Raw genomic sequence first — 13995 nt, forward strand, 5'->3', positions numbered from 1 at the left:
TTGTTTTTAAAAAATAAAAGAAAAGTTTTCAAAACTTATGTGATTCACCGCCTCGCTCTCACGTGTGTCTCGATCCAACAAGCGGTATCAGAGCCAAGTTTTGCTCTAAATTGGTATAACCATCAATCAAGCAGGGGGGCTTTTTCTTTGTTTTCCATTTTGAGATTTTTTTTATTTTGAGATTTTTTTTATTATATCTGAACTAGTATGATTACCCCTTCAGATAATTTTTATTTCACCGTAGTTTCTGCTCGAAGTTGGTGCAACACCACTCGAGATATTTTTCTCTTTTTTCTCCCGCACTACTAATTCCAAGACAAAGTCTTGGCAATTATTTCTTGCCTATATCTATCTTGCAAGATCTTCTCACATCAATGCCTCAAGGTAAAGGACGAAGCATTCATGAACCTCCACCATACAAAACTGATTATTTCAAAATATAGAAGCATCAGATAGAGTGCTTCATCATGATGGGTGACTTCGACTATGGAATAACATTGAAAAGATCTACCCAAAATTCAAAAGCAAACCAAACGGTAATAAAATTAATTTTAGAATTATTACTTAATAAAATTGTGTGTAGAATCAGAGAATTCAGATATGCCTATGACTTTTGGACCTGGCTAAATGAACTTCACGAAGATCTGTCACAACTAGAAGATGAAGTTGAACTCAAGCTCGAATTTGAGTCTGAATCCCCAGAGTCATCCTCAGAATCATACTTAGGAGAATCATACTAAACCATCTTCATGGAAATAATGGCAAAAGAGGAGGTAGAAGGATCTGAATCAGAGTCAGAACAAAAGTCAGAATTCGAATCTGAGACGACGATGGGCAAGGAGGAGAATCCTAATGAGGATTCAAAAGGTAAATTTATAAATTCAAAATTCAAAGATCATATAATATATTTTAAATTCAGTAAAAGAGGCATTACAAAAGTAAGTGCCCCACATATAAGACTCAAACCGCACAACCGGAGGTAAAGGAAAAGTCGACATCAAAAGTTCAAAAAGGGAAGGAGCATATTCAATGCTTCAAGTGCAAAAAGATGGGTCATTACAAACATCAATGCCTAGAAAGAAAACCCAAGGATCTAGTGGGAGCAAAGGTTAGTAATTTTATAATACATGAAAATCTTTTTTTTTTTTTCTACACATGTTAGTAACTTAGATAATCACTACTACTCAAGTTTAGATTCTCCCCAGAAATTAAATATGCATGCTCACCCAAACAAATCAATTAATTTAACTAATCAAGCTAATTCAAAATCATTTAATAATCTTTCAAAGTTTAAAAATTTATCTTCAAGTTTTAGAAAATTAGAAAAACAAAATAGACTTTTGAAAGATAAACTTGATAAACTAGAAAAAATTATTGATAATTTTATCAACATACAAAATTTAGACTTGGTTAAAATTCTAAATCAAATTTAAAATTTAAACTCCACAAACCAAATTATAATCAAGTATCTTTTAATTATGAAACTAATTAATAAAAATAACAAATCTAAACTAAATCAAAACTTAAAATAGAGGTTCAATAATTTAGGGGAGGCACCAAATCAGTTAACACCTCCAAAATAATAATTTATCCGGCTGGGTAATTAGGAATAGTTTAAATAGGGACAAAAGTTTAACTTGATAAATAGTATTCGAGAAGTTTTGGATGATAGTAGGTTAGGGAAGCTTTGTCTATACATGTCTAGGAAGATATGGCTCCAACTTGGTGCATTTGGCTTAGTGGAACTAACTGAAACTACCCATTACTAATCTTAGCTGGTTAGACCAAAGTTTTATACTAAGTTTAGTGGACATGACTATTTGAAAAATTTTGAAAGCGTAATTATTCTAATGATATCCAAGTGACTCACCACAGCTTAGACATTTATTCAAAAAATATCAATTTATTCAACCCAAAGATAAATTTGAATATAACATAAGTTAAACCAAACCCTGAAACTTCAACTTAACTTATCTTATAAAATTATAGAATTTCTTGATTGAAAATATAGATTGAGTGAGATGAATAAGGATTAAATTTAAATTTAAATTAAAATTAAATAAAAATAAAAATAAAAATAAATTAAATTAAATTAAATTTAAATTTAAATTTAAATAAATTAAATTAAATTAACATTAACATTAACATTAAATTAAAATCAAAATTAAATTATAAATTATAATTAAACTTCAACTTAAAAAATTATAATTAAACTTAAACTTAAACTTAAAAATCATAATTTAAAATTAAACATAAACTTAAAACTTATAATTTAAAATTAAAACTTAAACTTAAACAAACTTAAACTTAAATTAAAACTAAAACTTAACTTAAACTTAAATTAAATTAAAACTTAAACTTAAATTTAAGAAAACTTAAACTTAAAATTAAAACTTAATTTAAACTTAAAATTTAACTTAAATTTAAACATAAATTAAAATTAAAATTTAATAATTGTTTATCTTAGTAAACTATTTCAAAATTTATTTAATAGATCGTAATAGATCACAATTAACTTATCTGAATTAATTCAAGTAATAAGTAATTAACTTAAATTTTAATTAATAAATAATTAATTAATCCTAATTAGTAATTTATTTAATAATATGAATTTAATCATTCTAATCAATTAATCAGACCAATACCAATATAAATTAATCAATTGAATAAAGTTAATTATTTTCAATGATTATTTTACTCCAAAAATTGATTTAAGTTAACTATTAATCCAAAAATAATTATAACTTATTTGTTAATTTAAAACTTACAATTGATTAAATTATAGTTAATCCTAATTAATAAGTTAATCAGAAATATAACTATTAACTCAATCTTTACCTAATACATTAATAACTAATCAATTCATTTATTCTAAAATTAATTAAACTAAATCATTTAATATGAAAACAATCGTAAACTTAACTTAAATATAACTCCAGATTAATCTAAACTTTTATTTCAAAGTTCAGAATAATTAAGTAATCAATAATTAATTAATGATTCAAGAACTTTGAATAATCAAACTCAATTGATGATTAATTTTGGATTATTTAAGTTAGAATTTTTAATTAAAATAAAATAAAAATTAAATTATGTCTACCTTAAATAATACATGTTAACCATTTCTCTAAACACATAAGATCACCATGTTTGAAAATCTAGAATAGTTGAAATGGTAGGAAAAGAAAATTAAGTCATGATTACCATTGCTTATATAGGTTTCAAAAGTATACACTCCTTAAAATCATTGTTGACTAACACTTAGTGTCTAGATCCATTACTGTCAACCACAAACTTGTAAACCCCCAGACACATAGGTGGTTAATAAGAATTTTCTAAGGAACTGTCAGGTTAAGAGGGAGACTTATTTGATCCTATCTGAACACTACAGAGATGACACGCTAGGAATGGTGGATCGGTGGTTGACTGGTAGAAGATCTTTCTCTCCAAATGGAAGCTTCCCTCCGATCCTGCACACATGGAGACGATCCAACAAAATATCAGCGCCTATAAACTAGGGGGAAGGCCCTGGCAAAGGCCCTTCGACGCTCAAGTCAATCCAAGTTTCGACGAGTGAATGGAGAATAGTAGATGATGTGCATGCGAAGGTAAGTTGTAGATGTTCAAAGAATGTACCCTCGCCACGGAGAGGACTCCCCTTTATGTACCACCTTTCAGAACCTCCGTAATCATGAGGTGGCAAAGTGTGTCAGAGTTTGTTGGGTAATGCGCAATAATTATCCTAGGAATCTTTCTTTTACCCACATGCATACCTCTTTTGTTGTTTGTAACTTCTATCGTTGCTGGGGTTGATGAAAGAATATGTTGTTATAAATGATCTACTGATGGAACACATGATGGTCTCTAGAGAAGTTTTTAGAAGAATATTTTTTGACACAGTTGTTATTTTGACAGGTTGTTAGGCTATTGTCTGCTAAGTATATCTCGGCCGGTCCTTAAGGCCGACCGTTTCTACTGAGCTGCTCGATTACACTCTGTATAGTCTGCTCTATTATGTATTATACTGTATGTATTTTGGTTGGCCCTTAAGGGCGACCTCCTTTACACCTGCCTCAGCATTAAGCCGCTCAGTTATATTCCGCACCGCATTGAGACATTTGTTCAAAAAATAATATAATGCCTTGGTCATGTAAGAAATCTGTTTGAGAAATAATATGACACCCTATGCTTCCTAGAAGTCCATATGACAACTTATGCTTTGTTGGAAATCCGTTGGTAATGATATGAGGATAAATATTTCAAACTCGGCTGACCTTTTATCTAGTCGGTTGTGCATAGAGAGATCCATGATCCTCAAGGAGTCCAACCCATACTCTAACCAAATTTATGGCTGGTCGATTGTGAGATGGTTCGGACATCCCGGCCAGCCTATAAGGCCGGCCACTTCAAAAACCCGGTTGGTTGTTGATGACCGGATATGTTATCTTTTAGGTAGAGTACTAGGCTCCATATGTTTGACTGGCTTAAGGGTTGGTCGGCCACTACTCTCTCAGCTTGCATGTAATTTGGTCGGGTTGGATCTAAAAAGCTTAGTGATGAGTGACCAATCAAAGACAGGTGAGGAGATGTTCTCCTTTCTCGACTTTGACCACCCCATCATCTTGACCCTAGTCGCTACGTCACTTCCTAGGTTCACTCGTTATAACCTGTATCAGTGGTTAATAAGGGTTTTCTAAGGAAGTGTCAGGTTAGGGGGGAGACTTAATTGAAAGATAAATTTAATCACATAATTTGAAAATTTTATCTTCAAACTTTTGATAAAATAGTTCAATATTTGTTTTTCACAATCCTTGTGAATTTTTTTTTGAAAATTACTTTGAAAATTCTTTAATAAAAATGTCTGAAAAATACTTTTAAAAAATGTAAGAAATTATTCTGAAATACCTTTTTGAAAATATTTTAAAAATAGCGTAGGTATTCTTTTAATTTGGATCAACCCCTAAGACACATAGAAAATGTTCCTTGTAGTTAATAAGGACTCCTAAGGGTGTGTCATATTGAGGGAAAGTCCAATTAAAAGATTAAACATAATTTTCCAAACTATTTGGAAAAGTAATTTTGCTAATATTTGAAACGATATTTGAAAACTCATTAAAAATCTTGCAATATATTTAAATAATCATCTTGCCAAAAATTTGAAATAATTTTTCAAAATTCTTTCAAAAAAGTTGGTAGAAAATTAAATTGTTGAAAGATACATATATTTTAAAAAATCTTTTGAAAAATCTTTTTTTTACTTCACAAATTTTTTGGTTAATTTTTTAAAATAAATTCAAGTACTTAACGTTTGATCCTTGAAGTACTTTAAAGATTTTTTTAAAAGAATCTCAAATACTTTAAATGTTTTCAAAAAGTTAATATGTGTCTTCTTTATGTCTTTCCTAAGTTATTGTTGGTGCACAATGATGGAAAGTGACCTTAAATTTATATTCCTTTTGATATGTGTTAAATGGAGAGAGTCATCTTAAGTTAGAAAAGTTAAGAATATTTGTAATCTCTCAAACTTTGAGAGATAATATTTCTAATCTCCCATTCCAAACTCTTTTTGAATCTCTCAACCTTTGATATTAACCCTTAAAGACCCAAGTCTAACTTAAAAAAATTGTCAAACATCAAAATGGAAGAGATTGTTGGTGAAATCGACCTATAAGATTTTGATGTTTAACAATGTACCTAAGTCTGGTCAGTTTGACCAAAGGTTGATCCAAGCGGGACTTGATGTTTGGAAGAGAGAAGTCTTGTCAGGACTAAATGACTAATAAGGGTAAGTTCTGACCGAAGGATAGGTAGGTGAGAAGTCTACTGAGTAATTAGTCCTAACTGGAAGTTAAGCAAATGGAAGTCCTGGTGAGTGAAGCTCGGCCCTAGTGAGTGAGGTAGTGGAAGTCTTAGTGAGTGAAGTCAGGTCCTAGTGAGTGAAGCTAGGTAGTGGAAGTCTTGGTGAGTGAAGCCGGGGGTGAGTGAAGGTAGGTGGTGGAAGTCCTAGTGAGTGAAGTTGGGTCTTAGTGAGTGAAGCTAGGTAGTGGAAGTCCTGGTGATTGAAGCCAGACAATGAAAGTCCTAGTGAGTAAAGGGCAACCCTAGGAGGAGGTAAGCCTAGGTAATGAGAAGTCTTGGAGGAGTAAACTCCATGCATGTGTGATCGACTGGTTTTCGGTTGACCGTGCATGGTTGACCGGACCAGCAAATCTTGAAATCTATTAACACTATTTTATTTTACTATTTCATCCATTGTGCTAAATCAGTGTTGCAAGTAAGTCTTAGTAGATCAGTTTGGTCGGAGACTAAGCAAGACTAGAGAAAGTCCAAACAGGTCTGGAGGACTAGATATTTGGTAGGTAAGTGGAGATAAGTCACTGGAGGAGAGTGACTCAGTGAGGGCGTATCCTGGTTGAGGGGGCAGTAGGCATCGATTCAATTTGGGTTCATTTCATAAATCTAAATTGAGACCCTGACTAGATCCTGGTATGGAGGACGGGGTCTAAGTCCTAAACTAATCATATTATTATTGTGCTAACTTTATTTTATAGGTTAAATATTTATGTTGAACTAACACATTTTGTAGGGTAAAAGAAGCACAAAAGGCCTCCGTGAACAGTACTCGAGACGCATTCGGGAACATGGAAGGCACCTTGAGTACTATTCATGGAAGGTGCCTTCGAATGCTTGGAAGGTGTCTTCTAACGGATAAAATCAGACTTTGTCGACAATAAGGAGCGAGTTGTCCGGAATTAGATTTTACACATTGGAGGTGCCTTCAAGACTATAGAAGGCGCCTTCCACACCTTATTAAAGACCATCTCGACCAAGGCTTCAAGAACATCAATTCTACAAGCTTCTACGTGTCCTTTTGGCGTTCCGACTGCTCCGACTTTCTGTTGTTGCTCTGCTATGGCTCTGCTACGCCTGACTGCCGTTGAGAAGCCATCCAACACCAAATGTGATCCGATCATCCTCATAAGTGTTGGGTAACAAAGTTTAATTATGTACTTAATTCTTGCAAAATGAAAAGTGTAGCATATTACACTTGTTCCTACTCTTTTTGTATTCGATCTCCTCTTCCGACGAATCTAGAAGAGATTATTAGTGGACTACACATCGATAGGTCTGCGGGACGTGAGTCTTGGAATAGGAGTCTTCGAAGGCTCCGAACCAAATAAAATTGAAAGTGTCTTTTTACTTGCTTTTGTTTTCGTGTTTAGTTTTTCGTTGCGCGTACTTTGTTTTTAAAAAATATAAAGAAAAGTTTTTAAAATCACATGATTCACCCCCATTTCACGTGTATCTCGATCCAACACATATAACCAGTCTAATAAGACATTTAGGATCTATCCTCTATAGCGAACTCCATCCTCTTCTCATTTTTTCCGAGTTACTTTGATCTCATCAGTATCCTTATCAGTTGGTGCAAGAATCATTGGCAAATCACATAGCAGCAGATATATAACACCCAATTCAGTGAGGAGGAAGAACAATTTGTCCGTCCAATGAGTGAAGTTTGTGTTAGTTGTTACTCGGAATACCGTTCTAGTTCCCCTGTACAAAAATTTGTACAAGCATAGAACTATCCTAGCTACCCATGTGCTCTACTGAAGTTAAATTTGGATTGCAAATAATACTTAACATTATTAATCCAAATTTCCCTTCAGAAGTTAAACTTGGATTGGATACGATACTTAACATTTTTACTCCAAGTTTAACCGATATGATCTTCCTAAGTTAAACCATATTACAGAAGTTATCAAATATCTATTTCAAAGATCAACTTCTAAGTTAAACATGACGAGGCACCAGACCTTCTTGGATATGGGATCATCCATCACTTTCTAGACAAAGTCTTTCAAAGAAATTGGATATTTAACTTCTTACAGTAAACTAGGTTTAACTATAGAGACCTCAATAGAAACACAATATTGAAACATGAAATCAAACAATAAAATCGATAACAAAATGATAAACAAAAACTGATAGCCTCTTGTGTTTGGTTTTTCAAGATCAATACAAAGAACATGAACTAGTTATGATGCGGAAACAAATAACTAGTTATACCTTTCTTTGTAGCTAAAGACCTCTTGATCTTCTGTTGTATTCCTCTCCTCCTCTTGGACGTTGTGTGGGCAACGATCTACCAAGATGGAATCCACTCGAACCACTTCTTCTTCTCCAAGACTCTCAAGCCACCAAGGGATGCCAAAATAGGAAATTACCTTCTCTTCTTCTTCTCCTCCAAGCAACCGAACACAAGCTTTCTTCCTCTCTTTGTTCCGCCGACCTTCGCAAGTAAGAATGAAATTGCCTCCAGCCCAAGGTGAGGAAGAGAGGTCCCTTGTATGCCCTCGGATCTAGATGAAGATGAACCTCTCTTGTGCCGCCGACCCTTGATGGATGAGGGGATGAGAGGGTCGGCCACAAGTAAGGATAAGAAGAAAGGGAGCCAACCACACCAAGGAAAAGAGAGGAGAGAATAGGGTTGTCCACCTTCCATGAGGCACCCTCTACCTCTCTTTTATAATCCTTGATCATGTCAAAAAAGGAAAGTTTTAAACATAATTAAAACTTCTTTATTTGTGGCCTCCCATTTAAAAAAGAAAGTTTTAACACAATTAAAATCTCTTTTTTCTAAATTTCCTATTGTACATGGCAATAAAGGAAAGTTTTAAAATTAATCTCTCTCTTTTAAAACACATAGACAACTACCAAAAAGGAAAGATTAATTAAAACTTCTCCTTTTTAAATCATGGTTACAAAAAGAGAAAGTTTTATCAAAAATTAAAATCTTTCTTTTAAACATTATAGATAACTACAAATAAGGAAAGATTTTAACAAAATTAAAATCTTTCTTTAATCTTTTATAGATAGCTATAAAAGGAAAAATTTTAAAATTTTAAAACTCTCTTTTAAAACCATGAGGATGGCTATAAAAGGAAATAAAAATATTTCTTTTAACTAAAAAAAGGAAATATTTTAACAAAATAAAATCTCTCTTAATTTTAACCATTGTAGATAACTACAAATAAGGAAAGATTTTAACAAAATTTTATTTTAAACAAAACTTCCTTTTTTCCTTTACCAATGGTCGGCCTCATGCTTGGTCACTAAGCATGGCTTGGCCGACCACTACATGAGCTCCAAAATAATGCTTGGTCGGCCCCCTTGCTCCAAGCAAGAATGTGTCCGACCCATTACTTAGGTAAGAAGTGGACTTTGTAGATACAAGACATTATAGAGGCTACAACATGGACCGAGAGGAGAAATTGGTTTTGGTCTCCCGATGAGCTTAAGCTTCCTGTGTTCGCCCCGAACACCCAACTCAAGTTCATCAATAATAACTCATACCACTAAAGAGTTATTATTGAACTACCGCACCAATCCCAAATTACATTATAGGCTCCTTCTTATCATGAGTGCATTAATCTCCCTGTGCTTAAGATATCGAATGTCCATTAATTAAATGAGTTACTGACAACTCACTTAATTAATATCTAGCTCTAAGAGTAGTACCACTCAACTTTATTATCATGTCGAACTAAGTCCACCTGCAGGGTTTACATGACAATCCTTATGAGGTCCTCAAGGGGACATTATCAACCTAGATTACTAGGATACAATTTCCTTCTATAATCAACAACACACCATATAAATAATATTATTTCGTAACTTATCGGGCCTATTGATTTATCAAACTAAATCTCACCCATTGATAAATTAAATAAATAAATAATAAGTATACATGCTTGTTATTATATCGGGATTAAGAGCATACACTTCCATAATAACAGAGGTCTTGTTCTTTTATTAAGTCAGTATAAAAAGAACTACCTCAAATGGTCCTGCTCAATACACACCTAATGTACTAGTGTAATTTTATAGTTAAGATAAACTAATACCAAATTACACTACAACCACTCTAATGGTTTGTCCCATTCCATCTTGGTTGTGAGCTACTATTTATAATTTATAAGGAACGGATAATATGATCTTCTGTGTGGCACCTCACACTATGTTATCTACAATATAAATTAAATGGACAACTATATTTAACATAAATGCAGATATTTGACCAATGTGATTCTTATTTCAAACCAAGTGTTTATACAAAAAACTAGACTTTTAGTATACATTCTAACAGTTTGTCTCATCGAAACGGTCCAACTTGAATGCATCAAAAACATACTTTGAAAAACGAACTAAAAATTTTCTTAAGATTGTTAGAAGAAAATTCAATGACTGAACTTTGTTTTAAAAGTGGATCACTTTTCTTAAGGAATTTTTGTTTAAGAGTGAATCACTTTTCTTAAGAAAAATTTTTCCCCACTATATTACTATTGGGTTAATGATAAATTCTTTCTAGGATACTCAAAATAAAATAGAATTTATGGACAATAAATTTATAAATTCCCCCAAAATAATTTAACGAATAAAAAATGATTACTGGAGAAGATGTTAAAAGGATATATATAGAATGAACGATATAACCTTTGAAAAAGGTTGTTGAGACATCTGTTCATGAAAGAACACGTTAACCATCACACTTGTTCATTAAGAAATGATTAATTTAAAATTAAAATTCAAAATTAAGTGACCGAATTTATATATATATATATTCCATTTAGTCATCAATCAAATATGTTATATTTAATACACATCTTTTAATATATATATATATATATATTCCATTTAGTCATCAATCAAATATGTTATATTTAATACACATCTTTTAATAACTTGTATTGAATTCTTTTTTCAATACAGGACTAAACATATATTACTAATTATATTCAACATCATTTCTTTTCCCTCTCTCTCTATATAAACTTTTGATAACTTGGGCGACACTGATGGACGACACACATGGACGCCTCTTACCTGCGGAGGCGGCTCCCCATGCAGAGGTGGCTCCAATGATCGAAGACGCCTCCGAATATGAGAGTCGTCCACGCAAGTAGCTCTACCGGCATCACACAGGATAAAAACCTATATATATATATATATATATATGGGATGTAAGAATGTCTGATTTACATTACAAATTAGGATTGAAACTGGAAAAGCAACGGATTACTAAATACACAGCTCCACGAAGAACACACAAAGAAACGCACCGCGAATTGCAAAGCCAAGCACTGCATTTGGAAATGTCAAAGAAAGAAAACTACTGCAAATACAACAACACCTTTCATCCTTTCACAAAGTCATCCAAGTTATTTAGGATGATGATGATGATGATGATGTTGCTGCCACAGCAGAGACCATGCTATCGATCCCACAGATGTTGAGGCCTCTGCAGAGCCTGTAGTACCCTTGCTCGCCCCACTGCTTCCCCCACGAGTTCTTGATGATCCAGTAGGGCTTGTACCCCAGCCTGAGAATCGAGTACCCTCTGGCGCCGTATCCCACCAGTAGCACGCCGTGGTTGATCCATTTCCGAGGGCAGATCAATGGGCAAGACAAGCCTTTCATGTACGTCTGCATGAATGCTGCGTTCAATCCTACTGCCAAGGGGCCGTGGCGGACCAAATTAGCCATCATTTGCTGCTCGTCGAGGGGGATGACCGTGAAGTTGGTCACACGGACCGCAATCTTTCCCTCGTCAAACTTGCATTCGCCTTGCCGACCGGTGTAAGGGTAGGACTTCTCCTCCATGAGGCCGCCGGATTGCAACAAGTAGTTGTAGGCATTCGTCATCAGCCCGCCTCGGCAGCCATTGTTGCACTCTTCCTTCTTTACCGCATCACACTGTTATTTGATGATTTAACAATCGGTAATAATGGGAGAAGAAGCATGGCATGTAATGATAGTTTGATGATCAACCAACCGTGTGATCGCAGTCGATGAGCTGCTGTTCACTGAGGCCGATAAGCTTCCCGGTAGCCAGAAAGTTTGCCCCCTCAACAGCTCCTGTTGTGCTGAATGCCCAACAAGATCCACACACACCCTGCATCAAATTGCACTGAGTTAAAAAAAAAAAAAATCAGTCTGTGGAGCCATGCAACAGAATCTTTTGCTACATCTGTGCCAACAAAACCGATATTGTTCATGGAGCATTGATGCATGGCCAAATCCAAATTCCTGGTTACTATCAAGATGCTGACATTAGATGGAAGATAAACAATGAATGGGGCATCCATTGCACGAAGCTCCTTCCAATGTGGATTCCTTCCCGCTTGGCTGCTTTGCGAGTGGTTATTTCTGTTAACTCGAACCCGTGTCCTTTGGACCACGGTGACAACTTTATGGTTGCGCCAAGGCTTCCCTTATAGAAGATAAACAATCTAGAAAAAATAAGTAGCTGCTGCTATATACACTAGATAGTCTAACGACACAATTTTTTGTCCCTTACAACCAACAAGAAAAATGTGTGACTATAGAAAAATATCACCTAAAAGATCAGTATTATAGATCACGCATTCCTCCAGTTCAATTTGTTGTTCATGCATGTAGAAGAAATGTTAACAATAAGAAGAGTTAACCAATGCTGACTTTGAATACCAAAAGAACCCGACACTCTGCATCAAACTACACCTCTATAAATCAACTAAAAATTAATCACTTTGATGATATCTACATTGTCCATGAAAGATCTGTTGTTACTCACAGAAATTCGATGAACATGAACTGTTTTGTCTGTTTTGTGCAGTGTGATAACAAAAGTTGAAACTATTATGATAGAATCATGATTGGTGATGGCCAATCTAGCGGCAGGAATAAGTTGAATGAATTGGAATAAGATAAAGGATAGAAACGTAAGATCCAGAAGATAAACTTCATAAAAAAACATTTGTGGACTAAAGTAAATAATTTTTAAGAAGTGTGAATTTTCATGAAACTAGCAAAAAAAAATCATCAGAAAACAACAGATGCTATACTGGAAGGTCTGCATAATTGTCAGTGTCGCCCTTTTTGAGTCTAAATTACCTGGATCTTGACGTCGGTGACGGCGCCCTTCTCACGCCAATCGAAGCTCGAGGGGAGGCCGTCGACCTCCATGACAGCCGCGGTGGGGAACTCCGGGCGGTGGGTCACCAACCCTGTGAAGGCCTCCTCGAACTCCGCCTCGGTGAGGTCGGAGAAGGGCGTGACCCCGTGGACGGCGGTGGGGTCAAGCACCTGATGCTCTGCCGCCCGGGCGAGGTTCCGCGCGAAGATTCCCATCCTGTGCGCGTATTCCTCCCGGTTGCGGTACTCCTTGTTGTACTTCTGCAAGAAAGCCCGGAAACGCAGCTCCGTGGCTCCCAGTGGCCGGCGATCGGTCACCTGGAGGATCTGGGAGTCTTCAGGGAGATCAGATGCTCCGCCGGAGAGGATCAGGAGGAAGAGCGCAGCAGCGAAGGTCAAGGGCGTGCGCAGAGCCATTGCTTCTCTGCTGCAAGAGCTCGTTGGTTTGCCAGTAAGGGATCGGAAATGGGGATAGGGATTGGAGAAGGGAAAGAGCGATCTTATTCGTATCTGGCGATTTCGGGGGCGGCTGAGGCAGCAGCGGCATGCAGCGGGGGTGAGGGAGAAGGTAACACCTGGAAGAGGTGCGCAGGGAACGTGTCGTCGCCATGGCGTGGCTTGTTCTGCAACCGAAGGAACGGCGCTGCGAAAGAAGGCGAAAAGGAGACGGGCCACGAAATTTATGGGCCGTGGGTCGGATCCCGTCACCGAGGAAAATACAAAAACACAAGTCTCTCGCCCCCCTTCCTCACTCTTCCTCGCCCACGCGGTTCCGCCTCGTACAACTTCCCTCTTCCTCTCGACCGTCGCATCCTCCACCTCCGGCCCTTTCTCCTCACCCCACCCCGCCCCCATTTCCGGCCGATCATTTTCAGCCGCGTCTCCGGTTCATCGTGATCAGCACTTTCACCGATGCCATGGAGAAGTTCGCCGCGAATCCCACCAGGAACCGCTTCTGCCTCCGTGGACTCGTCCTCGAGGGCTTCCTCAACGCCACTGAAGTGCTGGCGAAGCAGCACGATGAGAAGTACATGCCCA

General features: G+C 36.0%; 1 protein-coding gene across 1 annotated transcript; it reads right to left on the minus strand.

Annotated features, from left to right (window-relative positions):
• Nucleotides 1–11129: 11129 nt before the first annotated feature.
• LOC121992723 (probable cysteine protease RD19D) lies at nt 11130–13695 on the minus strand. Its single transcript, XM_042547257.1, has 3 exons — nt 12937–13695; nt 11837–11956; nt 11130–11757 (listed from the first exon to the last, which is right to left on the minus strand). Exons 1-3 carry the CDS (start codon nt 13372–13374, stop codon nt 11227–11229), a joined length of 1089 nt encoding a protein of 362 aa, XP_042403191.1. The 5' UTR covers nt 13375–13695; the 3' UTR covers nt 11130–11226.
• Between the last annotated feature and the right edge of the window lie 300 nt (nt 13696–13995).

This window comes from Zingiber officinale, chromosome 6B (genome assembly GCF_018446385.1).
Source record: "Zingiber officinale cultivar Zhangliang chromosome 6B, Zo_v1.1, whole genome shotgun sequence".
In the NCBI taxonomy this organism is placed as follows: Eukaryota; Viridiplantae; Streptophyta; class Magnoliopsida; order Zingiberales; family Zingiberaceae; genus Zingiber; species Zingiber officinale.